Source organism: Cyprinodon variegatus, unplaced genomic scaffold, assembly GCF_000732505.1.
Source record: "Cyprinodon variegatus isolate N-32 unplaced genomic scaffold, C_variegatus-1.0 Scaffold130, whole genome shotgun sequence".
Classification (NCBI taxonomy): domain Eukaryota; kingdom Metazoa; phylum Chordata; class Actinopteri; order Cyprinodontiformes; family Cyprinodontidae; genus Cyprinodon; species Cyprinodon variegatus.
The window spans coordinates 492,754-510,337 of record NW_015150583.1 but is presented as its reverse complement, the minus strand read 5'-3'; the positions used below and the strand labels follow the sequence as shown (position 1 = coordinate 510,337).

General features: G+C 38.4%; 1 protein-coding gene across 8 annotated transcripts in view; it reads right to left on the bottom strand.

Annotated features, from left to right (window-relative positions):
* Positions 1-17,276, bottom strand: part of LOC107085682 (protocadherin-11 X-linked-like) — a 176,826-nt gene extending 159,550 nt beyond the window's left edge. For all 8 annotated transcript variants that reach the window (XM_015376155.1, XM_015376157.1, XM_015376158.1 and 5 more), the window contains exons 1-3: positions 16,542-17,276; positions 9,711-10,295; positions 1,180-3,687 (exon numbers count right to left, since the gene is read on the bottom strand). In XM_015376155.1, the coding sequence (XP_015231641.1) occupies positions 1,180-3,687; positions 9,711-10,250 (3,048 nt within the window). In that variant the 5' untranslated portion in view covers positions 10,251-10,295; positions 16,542-17,276. The remainder of the gene's footprint in view (positions 1-1,179; positions 3,688-9,710; positions 10,296-16,541) is intronic.
* Positions 17,277-17,584: the final 308 nt, after the last annotated feature.

The following is a 17,584-nucleotide window of genomic DNA, read 5'->3' as shown; positions in this document are numbered from 1 at the left end:
TCAACAGAAACATAACAATAGCTTTCTTTAGTGTCATATCAAACACACTAAAATACATCAAAGTGGCAAGACATCTTTGCTGAGATTAGTCATTGTCCATATTGGCCAGTTTAAAGAATGCAAAGAATGTATATCTATATATGCCATTTATAATAATAATTGGTGCCATTAAAGTAGAACATTTATGGGCTTAATGTATAGTAATGTATATGGCTAAGCAGGCTTTATTATGGGCTATTGCACCCTTAGTGGTTAAGTATATTGGTCACTAGTCTCCACATCACCTTGATCTGTATGACCCGCTTGTCCCAAGTAGCTCTCAGTCTTCCAGACTGCACTGGGCTTGGGCTGTCAGGACAGAGTAAGCCCACCTATCCTCATATCTGATTTACATTTATTTCCCCTAGCAGCTGTTATTTATTAGGGCACTTCGCATTTGGCACATATCTTTAAGGGAATCATAAGCCCTTTGCTGTACCCTGTTATTCAAATGAGTCTCACTCTCACAAATTCTCACTGGTAAATTTAAGATGCATAACATTTGAAAGATAGAAGCGGCAAAACAGTGAGGTCATTTTTTTTAAAGCCCCTCTCACACAAAAACACACACACACAAACATACCCAACCCATGGATGTTTTTTTTATATATATATATATATACTGTATATCCTTAGCTAAAACCTTCCCCGTTAACTGTATGGCAAAATGAATACCTGAATGAGGACCCTTTGACACACTTTATATGCATCGTTAAACATATCAGCCGGATACACACAACTTAATTTACCTTTGACCTCAAATGTAACAGAGAGTCCAATCTCTGTCCCTTTTCTAAAGCCCACTAAATCAAGCTTTACACCACCTACTATTCACATTCAAGGTTAAAAAAAAATGCCAGTTACCACAACCTTTAAAAATTTATATAACCTGCAATTACTTCGGATACAAAACAGTATCAAACAAACTGTGGGCTGTTAGTTTGAGAAATTATGTATCATTTTCATGTGACCAAATTTTTAGGTGCAAATAGCATTTATGTAGACACTGTCATGTTTGGTATGAGAAAACCTCTTGGTTTCATGCTCTCTCTCCCTTTTTATATCAGCTACCACGGCAGAAACAGGGAAATGTGAGTGAGGACTAGTGTAGGTGGGTTTAAAAAAGAATTCATGAATTACCTGCCGGGTGGCGATTTGCCCTGAAGTCTTGAATCCCCCCTGACAGCCGCACTCTGAGACACTGTATGGGTCGGAACTAGTTGATGAACACTTGGAGAGTGAGTCACAGCCCACCACAAACGTATTGTCCAAGGGGAGCTCCTGGATCACATGGTGCTTCTTAGGGGCCACTGGAGTTTCTGGTTTGATTTGAAATGTGGGCTGAGGGGATGCAGATTTATAATGCTTGGCTAAATCTGGGCTGTCAGGTTTGAAGGTCGTAGGTGTGGTCGCCCAATTGTACTTTCCCATGGTCTGCTCCTCTAGCTCCACCGGAAGATCCAGAGTACCATTAACATGCTCATGTGTGGGGTCTTCAGGCTTTGACTCATCTATAGTCACAAAGTTCAAGAGAAGGCTTTTAGGAGACCGCTTCTTTCTCTTCTTCTTCTTTTTGATTTGACGGTTTTCTTGGTTGGGTGACACCCACTCCCCACTCTGCTTGCCTTTCTGAACTACTTTATGTCTAGGTGTTTGTCGGCAGCGCACCAGGGCAGTGACAAATATGACCAAAATAACAGTCATGGTCCCTGCAATAATTGCTATAACAACAATCACATATCCATTGGCTTGAGGCGTTATCTCATTGTCCCCTATGTTACGATCCAATGGTGTTTCCATACTTTTCCGCAGCTGCTCTTGGATAAATGTGGAATTTGACACAGTGTCATTGACAAACAAGTGCACAAGTGCAATAGCATGTAAAGACTCAGGCTGGCCTAAATCTTTGACCTTGACCACCAGCCTATGCAGTCCCACATCAGCCAATACTATTTTCTCCTGCAGAGTTATGTTACCCGTTGTTTTGTCGATGGAAAAGAGACCTCGAGGGGAGACCCTAGATGTGACAATGATGCTGCTGATGATACTGTACTGTAACTCAGCATTCATACCTGTGTCATTGTCAATGGCAAACACTCTTGTGACCACAGAACCTGGTGTGGTGGTGGTTCGCACCAGGTCATATGAATAATTGGAGGATGGGATGACAAACACAGGGCGATTGTCATTCACATCGACAACATTAATTGTGACCTTAGCATAGGAGGAACTTGGTGGCTGCCCTGCATCAACTGCCTTGACCATGAATGTATAGGAGCTTTGCTGCTCCCTGTCAAAGGTGATGTTTGGTTTGATCACACCAGTTTGGGGGTCAATGATAAAATTATCTTTGCCATTCAAAACAGACAAAGTAATGACAGCATTATCTCCAGCGTCCGCATCTGTCACTGTGATCAAGCCTACTGTCCCATAGAGAGGCAGGTTCTCAGGCACATAGAAGTTGTATTCAGGGTGTGTGAAAGCTGGGCTGTTGTCATTAAGGTCCTGCACAATTAGCCTAACAGTGACATTACTCTGCAGGGGTGCTGAGCCATTGTCTCTTGCCATGACAGTGAATGAGTACCTCTCTTGCTTCTCTCTGTCCAGTCGCTTCCCTACAGAGAGAATTCCTGAGCGCCTGTCTATGTTAAACCCGTCCGGTGCATCAGGGCCAAGAGTATAAATGATCTCAGCATTATGTCCACTATCTGCATCAGTGGCACTGATTTTTATTAACTGAGTTGAGGGATCATTGTTCTCTGGTATTGAAAGTTGAATTTCCGGCTGGGGGAAAATTGGTGCGTTGTCATTCTCATCCTTGATTTTAATTAAGACCATAGCTGAAGTGTTCAAAGGAGGCGTTCCTCTGTCTGAAGCCACTATCTTAATAGCGTATTCACGAGTGGTCTCATAATCTAGAGGGGCAGCTGTCTCCAGTAGGAATTGATCATTAAATACAGGCTTTAGCCGGAAAGGAACATCATGGTCAGTGTAGCAAGCCACTTTTCCGTACAAATCTGCATCCTTGTCAGTAACGGTAATAAGGGCTATTTTGGTGTTCAAAGGAGCATTCTCAGACAGTAGGACAGTCCCATTTACCAGGTTGATAATGTAGCGAGTGTCTATGGAAGGAACATTGTCATTAACATCTGTGACATTGACAGTCACTGTGGCTCTTGATGGGGTTGAGCTGCCATCACTTGCGAGAACAATGAGTTTATGAACAGGAGTAACCTCTCGGTCTAGAGGTTGCTTTACAGTTATTAGTCCAGTAGAACTATTGATGGCAAAGTGACGCTTGGTTGATGAGGAGATCTGGTTGCTGAATGAAAAGTGGACCTGTGCATTGGATCCTAGGTCTGCATCTGTTGCATGAAGCTGAGCCACTGAAGTCCCCATCTGAGCGTTCTCTGGAACTTCTACTTCCAATTCATTGTCCCTGAAGATAGGACGATTGTCATTGACATCAGAAATGGTTACTTGGAGAATAGCAGTGCTAGATTTAGGGGGGCTGCCACCATCCTCCACCTTGATCTTCATCACAAAGGTGTCTTTTTGCTCCCGATCAAGGTTCTGCTGAACAATGAGCTGGGGCCACTTGTCACCTTCAGGGGTTTCAATGATGTCTAAGCCAAACTCATTGACACTCTGAAAAGACAAGACATCTTTGGTTAATTCTTCTGCTACACATGACAATGTGAATAAAACCATTTTTTAAGGGCACTTTGGAAAGTCAAATAACTAAAGACTCAATGACGGGTGACGGGAATCAGTAAAATTACAGATTAACTATCTATTTAGAACTTCATGCCTTAAATCTTACCCTTTAGTGAGCAGTTAAAGTGCCCCAACTAACAGGTCATAGAAAGAACATCAGCATTGCCAACAATTGCCTTTCAGTAAATAGTTGCAGTTAATATTGAATATTAAACGATTTCCTATGAATCTCTAAACGACCCACCTTTTAAATGTAATTAAATATTTTAATTGTTTACGGTGTAAAAAATGTGTACATTGCTATTAATTTGTTTTTTTAAATACCTGTCACTATGGGTTCTCTTTTTGACTCTCATGAATTAACAATTTTAAGCTTAACTGCATATCTTAGATTAAAAAAAATGTCACTGGTTTACTTTGTGAATAATTAAATATCTAATTGTTTAAGAATTACAACCTAAGATTTTAAGAGGTGTCTCTCTGCTCAGTACAATGGAGTCAAAATATTTTTTTCCTCATGAAGTGATTCTATATTGTGGTTTATTGGCTGCAAAAATTCAAATAAAGCTACTTAATCTGTTTCAAATGTGACAAATCTTTCAAGTTAATCAAGTCTGTTCATCCTTTTTAAGTAACCATAGCTCAATTGGGTTTATTTATTTATTTAGCCTTCTCATATGTTGCCTTCACAAAAAATAAGATTAAATTTATCCTCCTATCTTATATCTATGTTAGAATAGACTAGGCAACCTTGCACTGTTTCTGTTTCATTATCAGAGGGAAAAAGACTGATGGAAATGGAGACACACCAATAAGCTTATATTTGGGAACACTGCAAGATGGGATCACCTTAAATTAAAAAGAGCAGAATGAAAAACCCTACATTTTATACGCTACTACATTAGAGAGGCTTTTTGCTCAAAAGGAGCTAAATCTACGCAAAGGTACAGCTGGAGGAAAATGAAAAGAAATGCATGAGTAATCCACATGAGAAACCAGAGGGACTGGCAGTAGCTGTTAAGAGTCAATGCATTCCTAATGTTTAAAGTAACATTTTGAATCATATAGGTTCATAAATCAGAAGAAAGAGGAAATAAATAAATCAGGCAGAAGACAGAAAGAAGGGTCACAAAAAGAGGAGAAAAGGAGAGTAGGGGGAGGAAATAAGAAGATCAAGCCTATGAATGAGCTGCATGCACATTATGAAACAAAGAAGCCCTTTGAAGCTCCCTCAGTCAGAAGCAGTTTCATGGTAAAACAAGAAAAAGCATCCTCTTTAAAGAGATAAGCTTCATGCTGCACATAATGTTGGAAGAGATTACTCTGTCTAGGCATAGCTATCAAATGAGATTAAGATATGTACATTCTCGTTATTCAAGGGGGAACCGTTTTCACCAAATTGCAAGCACAAGAGTGTGCAGAATGTAGAGCTGTCCTTCTGCCAACACAGCGTTGTAGCCGACACAAGAACGTGCAGCTGCAGCATGTAAATTATTGTGTACTCTGAAAAATTGCATGCAGAGGAAATGTTGTCAACACATTAGTGATTGACAGAACTACTTAAGTAAAAAAAATAAAAACTCTGCAGCAATGATCTTTCATGCCTTACTTAGGGTTCCCTTTGGGTAAAATCTTGTAGGAATAAATGGACAAGGTATATAAAATATAGAGAAACTGCCACATGACTAAGCTCTGTGGAATCTTTATATACACTGCAAAATGATTTCTCACATAACTTAAAGGGCCAAGGAAACATTCTGGGAGCTGTAAAGTTATCATCCACTCTATCCATACAGAGCTCCTCAATCCTCAGCTGTTTGAGTAGTTCATTGATTCTGCATGGTAGCTCAGTATCTGTGCAGTGATATTTGGAAAAGCCTGATAATAGTAGGATGTTGAGTTAGCATGTGTCAAAGGGAATGTTGCACAGTGATTTATGAGCTTGCAGTTCGGCTGTGCTTTTGTCTTGGTTTCAAACAATTTTAAAACTGACAAGACAGCCCTCACTGCATTTCAATAAGTTGAAGAGAGCTTTCTCGGAGGCTGTGCATTCCTCTGAATGCAAAATTAGTCTGGTGGATTGTGATAAGATCTGGGGCAGGGTAAGAAAAGGCCAAATACTAGCATAAATCACTTGCTGGAAACCTTAAGGCTGAGCAAGAGGGACAAAGCTCTCTAAACGGTGACGTGTGCATGCCCTCCTGAACTTGTTTTATGTGTTTAATTCCATGTAACAGGTCGAAAGGTTGGTGTAAAAGCTGAATGTGGGTTAGAAGCAGAGTCAAACCAAATGAGAATTGGCTAATTTATGGGAAAGTGATTGAGTGACAGTCGCAGGAGGTGAGCTGGCTGCTGATAAGGAAGGGTTGACTGTGAACCTCATTTTCACAAACAGTGCCTCAGATTATCAAGGGCTTCATCTTTCACTCTAGTTCTCAAATGAGACTTGGATGGAATTGTGAATATATCACTCAACTTGATGCTCATTAGTGGAATAAACATTGAGAAGTTCAGCACAACATGTAGGTTTGCATTGCTGATAGAATATATTCTTTCTCTCATTCATTTGCCTGCCTGGTCCCTATACACCTTTCCTGCGGGCTAGAAAGCATATCTATTATTAAGGCAAAATAATCCAAGCATATTAGTCATTTTATATTAACCCTTAAATAAAGAAACAACATAGGATACAATTCATGATGTGAAAAATGTTCACTCATAGGATAATTTGTCAGCAAACCTTATAAACCCTAATCCCCTGTGGAGCTATAACTCTGTACTGGCTAAGTATTTTTCATCAGTTTAGCTTTTAAAAAGGGGAAAGCTGTACAAAGACATTCTTAAAATTCTTTTATTTGTTCTGTGCGTTAAAAACCTGCAAGTGACAAAAAGCTGAATATGATGACTCTGCAATATGATGGTACAATTTTAGAAATGTGTCCTGAACAATACAAGAAAACTGGACAAACTATCACTCTTGGGGAGCTTCTGAGACAAATCTCCCAGGACCAAACACAGATAGACCACGGGTGGCTTAGCAGCCAAGAGCTATTCTAGGAAATGCTTGCACAGTCTTTCCCGACTAAACCCCTAGCTTTCTACAGCACTTCTGAAATGAATGATAACAAAGGAAATGTCTCGGGCTCCTTTTATGCTTTAACTCATACAGAAGCTGGGACACAAGGAAATTAATCTCAGGTAAAACGAGAACATAATGTGAGGAATTGAATCAGGGACACAAAGCCACAGATACTAAAATGTATGACTACACGCAGGGGTTTATGGGGCTATATATTGTGAAAAGGGCAAAGAAAATGATTGCAGATGATCACTGTAATGAGCTGAACATTTGGTTGGTGATTTTCCAGACATGAACAATTCAGGACACTGCAGAGGAGAGGTCCTGGCAGCAAGGAGACGCTTTAAAAATGCCAATTGGTAAGCAAGAGAGATGCTGACGGTAAATGTTAATTCCATCACTGTTGGGGGAGTTGTCAAATCTACATCCCATTATGCTTTTTTCAAACCTTTCTCTGTTGTGAATATTAAAGTTTTTCCTCCATTACGCTAATTAAACATTTTTATTTTCCTTTTTTTGTAATATGTGAAACATAGAGCTCTGAATTTACTTCTAACTCCATTTGGATATCAAATAAATTAATTCACTATATAATGCTGTATGCTTTTATTTGCCTAAATTTAAAGAACAATGTCCAGCATATGTAACTGGATGCTGAAAATTGGATATACATGATTTTATACACCGTGTCTGCACTCTCAAATGCACAGTCTATGATATAGCTGCATGGTGAAAGAAGCCGCTCATTTTTTATAGTCTACTGCCAAGGTGATATAAAGCACATGGAAAGTTTTATGGCTAGTGCTAAATATTCAAGTTTTGCAACACATTTGGCTTAATGAAAAAATAGGTCATGGTATTTTTTTTCTCTCTTTTTTATAAAGAGAAAGGTACTGTACAATCAAAGAACCATGGAACACCTGATTCCTAACGTATGAAGTCATCTAAAATGACAAAGTAAAACAATGCAAGAACCCAGCATTTACACTGCCTATTAGTCATATATCTGGCATCCTGCAGGCACAACAGTGTGTCAGAGCTCAATCAAAAGCATGTAGGCTACACTTGACATTCTTCGATTTCTAGAGACAGTTCATAAATTGACTCTAAAAAAAGAACATACGTTTGTATTTGAAATTAGTTCATATTTTCATTCTAAGTTCTGCCCTCCCAGAAATTCATCTAAGCCCCTTTATTATAATAACATCTAAGAGTAAAAGAATGACTTAGACATCGTGCCATTTCTGTCTTATTTAGATGATTTGGACCAATTAGCTTAATGACATTAGTAATAACATTTGTCTTTATTCTTTAATGTAGCATATACAGTAATAGTAAAAAAAGTTACACCATTTTTTTCTTCAGTGTCTAGTTCTAAAGATATATTACCATAATATAATCAAAAGGACAAAAAAACAAGGATAGTCTAATTATTCTTCCCTGACTGCATTTCCATGTGTCTTTAAATAAAGTTAATGTGTGAAAATATTCTTAATATTAATTTTTAATTTATCTACAAACCTACCAAATGTATTAATTTATATTAGTTTTACAAGTAAAATCTAGGTTCTTTTATCACTCCAGTAGTAACAAAGGAACCAAGTTGGATAAAGTAACTGACATGATTTTGGAAAGGATAGGAGAAAGGAAACATCTTTTTTTTTTTTTTATAATAAATCTAAATCATGTGTCAGTAAGTCTAGTTAACTTTAAAGTGATTACCATTGCAGGACAGATAAAAGTTTTTTGCTTAAAATTATAATTTTATTTTTGATAAATTACTAAAGCACAAGGTTAATAGAGACATTTTAAAGCAGCCTTTCTGTTTCTAACAGATGCCTAAACACTGCTTGTTTAGCTAACAACCCCCTATAATCTGTTAAATACACTGTTGTTATTTAAATTGGGCCTTTTTTGTAATGGGATTAGAAGCCTTTGAAATAATTTATGTTTATGTGAAATTTTGGACACAGGAAAGGGAAGAATGGTAGTTAAATAATCACATTAACTGCGAGAACAATATAAAAAATAAATAAATAAATAAATAATGGATTTTATTGTGACCTCTGTCATTGTCATTGCTGCCTGACAGCTAGAAGGTTATTAGTCGAAATCTTGGCTCTGAGTATTCTATGTGCCCTTTCCCTGTCCATGCGTGTTTTTTTTCTCCAGGTTCTCCAGATTTCTCTCACAGTCCAAAGGCATATGCACTAGGTTAACTGGTGATGCTAAATTACCCCTGGGTTTGAATGTGCAAGTCCATGGTTCAATGTCTCTGTTTTGGCACTGTGAAGAAATAGAGATCTGTCCAAGCAGTACCCTGCCTGCAGCATGTTGATGCCTGGGATGGGCTCCAGAACCCCCTGCTACCCTAAACAGGTTAAAATGGGAATAGAAAATGGCTGGGTATATGAATCCATTGGTTATTTTTATCAATGTGATTAAATGTTCAGCTATTGCATATAGTTCTCAACTGACCCATTTATTTAAATAAAAATAAAACAAATTAATAAATTGAATAAGTAGAAATAGAGTTCTTATTAAGTGTATGTGTGACATGAGATAAAGTAAAGAGGTAAAGAGGTAGATCATGAAAAGGTATTGACTGGCATTAGTTAAGAAAAAATATTAGGTCTGTTATAATGATGAAAAATAATAGTTTGACCAACAGACACATTTTATATATGTATATTTTTACACTTTTCTAATTAACAATTTAACATTTCAGTTTCTTTGATGAAAAACAAAAAACAATATGCATGTATTTATTATATGTGGCTCCTTTAAAAATAACGTTTTTTTTTTGAGTTGATTTAAATTAGAGCAATGTTTTTAACATCATACTTATTTTAATTAAAACAGAATATATCCTCACCTTGACCAGCTCATAGTGTTGGATCCCATTGATCCCTACATCAGGGTCAAATGCTGATGGCACCGGGTAGCGGGTGTTAATAGCTGTGTTCTCAGGGATGGAGATGTTTATGACAGTGGACTGGAAAAGGGGTGCATTGTCGTTCACATCCTCAATCAGGAACCGGATCTTAACCAGCCGAAAGATCTCATCGGGCAGTACTGCCACCTCGATCTCATAGTAGCAGCGTTTCTCCGTGAAGACCCCCGAGCACAGCTTCTCCCGGTCAATCCTGTGATTGGTGGTGAAAATCTCCCCCGTGTTGGCCTCCACCCTCACCAAAGGCACGTCACCTGTCTTATAAACAGGCTTGAACTGCAGCGGAGAGGACAGCCTGATGGTCGGGTCCAGGTTAAGGTCGAGGTCCTTGCGCAGATTTCCAATCCGAACGTTCTCTGGCTGCTCCTCCTTCACGATGTAGTCCCTCTCCTGGGCCTTGCATAATGAGACCAAACAGGCGAGCAAGGCCACCAGAACATGCACCTGACTTGCCAAGTTCATGCTCAAAATTAGGTGTGAGCTTCACTTCTACAGCTGCAACTTTCTCTAAAGAGAGAAAAGAAAGGGGAAAAGGGGAGGAAAAAAGAAGACATTTAAAGGGTGTCCATGTTCAGCTGTAATTAGTGATATTTTCCCACAAGGGGAGGCTTCATCTTGACCTCTTTATTCAGACTAGTTATGAGCCAACATTCTTCCCATGGCTTTTAGGGCAAATTAAATCCAGTTTTACATAATTAACCTATGTTGACATCACTGAGCCAGGACACATGTAAAGGTCAGCAGATCACACATGCCATAAATCCATCTAATTATTATAATAACTGATTAATCCAAAATGATGACACTTGTTGAATTTACTGTTGCTTTAGAACCACGTTAAGAAATGACCTTGCCTGATAAAAATGATCTGCGGAAAAGATCAGATGTGAATAAGTCAAACTGGTGCAGCAGTGTCATTATGAAGTGCAACCTCACATCAAGATCCCAGCTAATTTGGAGGAAGCTGAACTAAGCCTTAAGCGTTAGTGCTTTCATGCAAGAACACACATGAACACTTGCACTTGCTTGACAGAAGCTATTAATGGAAAACCTCATTTGCTTTGAATGTAAACAATAGAGCACTTACATATTTCACGTACGCTCGTGTGTGTAAGCGAGCACGGCATGATAAGAGCTCTGTTTAGACGACTAACGACAGCGGAAGGAGATGACAGAGTGGAACTCTTTGTTAAAGCCACCATCAATCAACTTCACTATATACCCAACTGGCTGTTTGTATGAAATGACAAATCCTTGCTGTGTTTGACTAAAATCTTTGACTGTTTGATATGTGTAAATAGATGCCAAGGGGCAAGAACCCAAACTGTTAGAACCCAACTAGGTCACTGGAATGTGATGAAAGAGTCATGCTCAGCAAAACCCCTCCTAATAGTGCATAATAAAATAAAATATTGACTGCTCTCCACCAACCAATTAGATGGCAACAGGGGAGTTACTTTGTGTGGTTTGCTAGCTGACATTATGACTTATCAATTAATTTAACCCATTATCAAGCGCATTGAAGAAATTTATTCCACAATTTTTATCAGTGACACAGGTTGATTTAGGTTTGCACCACAAGCCTTTATAAATCCATGACAACTGGTATGTAAAGTATGAAAGACCAATATACACAGCAAAAGAGCCGTGCTTGCACAACTCTAACACTCTTACATTCTGTCATGTTACAGCCACAGGGGTTCATGTATTTTGGGGTGGTTTTATGTGACAGTTAGTCCAAACGTCCATCTGCACATTATTTAGTCTCTGTTAAATACTTTGTTTTTTTTTTTTAATCAGAAGTTTGTTGGAGAGCATAGGTTAAGTGAGGCATAGCGAGTTTAGGAGCTTCACAACATATCCAATCGCAATTGTTCATCATATCATCAATGTTGCAATGGCAAGACACTGCTGTCTATGTGATATTTGGTTGGATATCATATTTCAAGATATCGTAAATGTAAAATGTACTTGCAAAGCAAATATTAGGCCTGACTTTTTATAACCTTTGGTGCCCGCACCAGATGGATTGTAAAGCCACAAATGATTCACAAAATAACATTTTCCCAATTTGTCTCCTATGACTGGAGGTAAAAGTAACCTTTCCTGGTGGAAAACAAAGAGTCCTAACCTAAATTTGACAGATAAACTATGTCATAAGCTCTTGATTAGGGGGACTGTGACGTATACCAGTCTCTTACACTTGAAGCTAAATCACAAATAATAAATTGGCAATCATATCAATAAAACCATGCTATTTTGATCCAATCCAAAACATGTTATTTTACTTTTTTTTTAAATAACATCCCTCATGCATAACGTTACTCTTTTGTATTACTAATACCTTTTAACTTTATAAATCTTTTAGGGGTATGGATGCATTTTAGTGGCACTGTATATGTCTACTGGCCAAGACTCAAACTGTTAAGTGGACATTGTGTAGGAGTTAAAGAAAATTAGAAAAATGGTGATTTCTAACACTGTCATGGTCAGCAATTATAATACTGTAATTAAACAGGTCACATGCAAAATCTAGGAATACTTAGACACTTACTGTACCAGTGTTTGTCAAAAGGGGAAAAGAAAAGAATAGAATGTTTTGGGATAAAAAAAAAACTATTGAAATTACTTCCTGTAAGAGGCACAACAGGCACAGAGAATAAGGTGCACTGCTCAGATGAGACCAAAATAGGACTCTGATCATAGAACAGCCTAAATTTAAACTGAATGGAATTATCAGAAAGACCTTAAAAACCAATGTTCATAGCAGCCTTCCATCAAAATGCAACTGAGTAAAACTTATTTTGAAAAAAGAGAACTGGGCTAAAGCATAAGTATTCAGGGATGTCACTAAATCAGAGTTTGGGGTACAGTATGTCAGGTGGAGACATGCTGCAGCAGTGTGGAAGCTAAATACATAGGAAAGCAATACCTTTCAGATTGTTATTAGTCAAAACATTTGAAACACCATGAATCATTGTTTCCCCTTAAACTTTAGAATTACGCATGATGTTGTGCTGGTGTATACATAATAATCTCCGAAAATATAAAGTGTGTAGAAATCTAAAATCATTTAGGCTTACGAAACATCGGCAAGGCTCTGTGTTGTTTTTTGTTTTTTTTACTATATCTTAGAGAAGCTGAAAGGGCATAGATGCAGCATATTTCCTTTTCATAATACTATTGGCTGGACGTCTCTAGTTTAGTATATGTTAGAAGTAATTCTATTACCGGTTTCTCATTGTGTGTTTAAATTCTACCCCACTGGTTTTTCATAATCAAATCCGAATTTTCCTATTGGTATAATATTGTTTTGTAGTCTTGAAATCATACATACATTTCCATCAAAGAGTTGCATAGACAATGTGACAGTCTGAATTCCAATTATAACTGCATTATCACAATATGACAAAAACACTACATAATGATCATATTTCCTATCTTACAAAATCCACAACAACCAACATTAATCAGATGCCTTTCTTGAAGGAAATTACTACCTAAAATACCTAAAAACCACAACAGGGTTCTTCTGAAATTCCAAGACAAAAATGTTCAGAGCTCATTGAAGCTCTTGTTCATCTGATAAAAGGGGATTAATTGGGAAAAAAAAAAAGAATTTAATGAAGCCAGTTTTAAATCTGCAACCATTGCAGTTCATTTCATTAAACACGTAAAGACAGACATGAAATGTATCAAAAAGCAGTCGCATGAGACTCATTACAGTACAGTTGGACAAAAAGAAAAAAGCACGGCCCGGCATTGATCTGCTTAGAGATTTTTTTCATTATTCATTCTGCGTATGAAGCTCAAGCTGTGCTGTCCTGTCAAAATACTGACAGGATATATCCTATTAGTGTGTCACTTTTACTATTAGTAAAAGTGACACACTTAACTCAGAAATGCAGACCTTTTTTGGAAAGTGAGCAGCAATTGCTTTACAGCGATGATCACCACATGGTCCGAGGCTGAGCGCGCACCATGTATAATGAAGTTTAAATTACATCCCTAAATGGGATGTGATTCACCGAAAAGAAAAAGGGAGAAAAAGATCAAAGGATGATCTAGATTTCCTTTTCCTTGTAATTGATAATAATGTTCTGCTGGATGAAGGGTTGCCGTCTGTATTTTCACACACGGAACATGCAGAAGTACAAATGTAGTAACAGAAATGGCACCTTTTCACTTCATTGTGGGTTAGAGATGTACAGTTTTTCTACCCCATGAGAAATGAGAGCTCAGGTCGCTTCCCAATGTGCAACATAATATGAAACTGTTATTCAACACACGCTGGTCAAAACCCATTTGCTTTTTGCATTTTGCAAACGTAATTTAAGTTTTCTTCTTAGTGCCCTGATTTCCCAACATTTTCACTTCTTTTCACATGTCACAATTCTTTACAAATATGTCCAGGAGGGATAAGCTAGGTGAGAGAATGAATAATGCTGCAGGGAAAAAAAGTGGGGGGAGATTTGAGGTGTCAGTCAGTGTCTCCATTGCTTATATTTTACTAGTCTCCTGAAATTCTATTTTGAGACCCTCGACAGCAGGTTGAATCCAGCAGGCAAACTGAAACTTCCCTCTTGGGAGACATAGTGAAGAAGGGGCTCTCCAGACCCAAAGCCTCTTTACACAACAGCATGATGGGCAGGTCTTCTTGGTGTTAGCGTCCACAGGAGGTGGCAGTAAGAGGTGAGATATGCTGCTACTGTCACTCCCTACCTTAACCCCAACGATGGACTCACTGGACTCTTTTAGTGTAACTGCTCAGAGACTCAGGGTGAATCAAGTCCTTATACCAGGAAAATTGTAGTTTTTATGTTTATCTATTTAATATTTCAGCTGCATGTAATAATCGTGATATAGCAATGGTCAATGCACGACTTCACTGTCTTTCCTTGTTGTTTGTTTTCTCCAAAGTGCCTCAGGGATCCCAGATGGCTGACAAAACAGGTTTCTGTCAACCTTCGACAGCTCTTTTTCAGTCCACAAATACAAAACCTTTCGCCCCAAAAAGTATAGGGTTTAAATTTTAAGCAGAACTCTATATGTCAGGCTACAATTTTTAACAGAAATGTTTCCATAGACATTAATATTACATTAAAGTAATAGATATTACCAGTGATTGTTTATCCTATAAACAATTTATATATCTGTTAGGAGGCTTAAGAAACTCAAGAGCAATTTCAGTCAGTGTGACAATTAGTTGACAGGACGGGATTCTCGAGGGTTTTACTGCTTGATAAATGAGTAATAGTTCTCAACCGTTCCATTAGTAACATGACAAGCTAATTTATTGTATTTTATATTAGCCTGAAGTGGGCCGTCTATACATCCAGAAGCCTTTCAAAAGGTTACAATTTTTAAATGTGATGTGGTCATTGTACATGATCTCACATCTTCCATATAAGTTGAAACTCTCAAATTATGACAAAAAAAAACATTAAATAATGCAAAACTGTTTTGAAAACAAACCGTCTCACAAAACTTAAGCTGCAATAACATTTTTCATACGCTCATGTTTAGTTTAAACGGCACACTTCTGATGAAACAGAACAACACTAAAAATGTATTTATTTACTGTTGTTTGAACAAATGAAGCAGTAAGTGTAGTTCTTTGTTTCAAAGTATTAATATATATGGGGAAAAGAGAAGGACCCGGATATTGGAAAATTCTATTCATGGCAAAAGTCTGATGTTTCTTTGAACATCTAAATTTATTTTAACCTTTAAACCATAAAATAAACATCTGTAATCCTTTTCAGCTTCTCAGGATTCAGGAAAGGTTGAGATTGAGCAGAATTTCAGCATAAATTGCCAGCAGCAAAGTCAAAAGATAAGATCTTTGGCACAACAGAGACATGAGATCATGAGTAGCCTTAACTATTTAAAGTGCATTACTTAATGCACTTCTGCAAGCCAGTAGTTCAAAGTGAATTTAATAATCCAAATAAGCTAAACATGGTTGTGATCATGTTTTCCAACATGTCTTTCTCCATACGGGCACTTCCCCCCCTGCTTTACCTTAACTCTTGTTTATTTAGTGAATTATAACTGTATGAACAGGTGTGTTTTTTCTGGTGATTATCCAGGCAGAATATTTAACGCATCTTTGCAAACAAGACCTACCCAACAGAAGCATATATTAAATATAAATACATGCTCTTCCTCTTGAATCTGGTGCGCACAGATTGACATGATCGCCCCTGAGGTCTGCGACACGTGAACCGCTCGAGCAGGAGCGCACTGTTGCCACGCACCCACGCATCGACTTTAATGGCCAAAATGTTGAGAAACCGGTCTTAAAAGTCCATGCAGTCGCCTGCTCTTAAGAACAAGGCCGGTTTATCTGGGAATAACAATGCGGAGCAGGACCGAATGACGCCCGAGATCGTTTCAATTTACGCAGTACAGTCTCATAATGCGACAACTTATTTCCAGTGAAGTCCGATCGCGCTTTGAAGCCTCCCACAAACTGAATCATTCACTAATGCAAAATATGTGTGTTCATCTAACAGATTATCACTTCATATTGGCTTAGATTTTAGTTATTATTAGGGAAAAACAGGTACGTCTCTGTGCTGGGACGCCAATTTGGTACAATGCGCACAAAATCAGCCACAATCCAAATTAGTGGATGTTTCTAAGTGCGCTCAGGAGATAGAGCGGTGCTGCTGTTCAGAGAATGCTGGAAAAAACACATTTTGTGATAAATATAGTAATAATAATAAAAAGAACAAAAGCAAAGCTCACCTTCTGTGCTTGGAGATGATAAAAAATTAACCGTGAGTACTGCCGCGAAGAGACATCTCTGGCTAAGGAAAAAAAAATGCCACGAATGAATCTGAAGTGGGGAAACCGGGGAGAAAGGATCCTCATCTGACTCGGTTGTAGAAGTGATATAAAAATCCACTACAAAAACTTATCCGTGCGCTACAAAATGCGATCCTGCGTTAGAGGAAAAAAAAAAAATCAACTTCTTGGACTGTTTTTTTTTTTTTTTTTTAGGTTTGTTTTCAAAAGGGAGGCTGTATTTCCTCTTCGGGAGTCTTTGGACTCACAATCCCACAGCCGGAGATACGCAGTGATCCATGCTTGCTTTACATAAACTTTGTATCTCTAACCTAATTTGCCTTGAAAAGCAACCAGCTGTTTTCACACTGAATCAACACCCACACCAGCGCTAAACGGCTCTTTATTCAAACATTACAACTTCAATCCACGAGGGCACAAAAATGAGAATAAACAAAAAAATAGGAGGAAAAAAATATATACCATCAATGAACAACAAAAGCTTCGGGCTAATTTATTCAGCAGTCACTTGTTTGGACTGATTTCAGGCTCCGCGCACACAGAAAAAAAAACTCTTAAATGAGGGATGCAGAGAGCGCATCGCCCCCCCAGTGGAGTTGGATCAAAGTGCGCCTCAGTGCAGCATCACTTACAGGAGCCCGGATAGGCGGTTCACCGTATCTGTCTGCTAAGCTGTAGATGTCTCAGTAGTATAGTATGAACTCAGCTCCTCAATGCTGCCCACCTCTCTCTCCCCCCCTAGCTCTCCCTCTGACTGACATCATGGGAGGAAGGAGGAGCCAGCCGCAGCTTTAAGAGCCACCAGTCCTCTTAAAGCCGCACTGCGCTGGAGAGATGCTTGCTGTCGGAGATACAATACAGTAGGTAGAAGTATATGAGGACCAGTGATGTCTGGGCTGCCTGCTGTAACTATAGCCACAGCAGTCCATAGGTCTGCCTGAAAGCAAAATGGGGGCACTGTTCTCTTTCCTACCAAGCCTTGC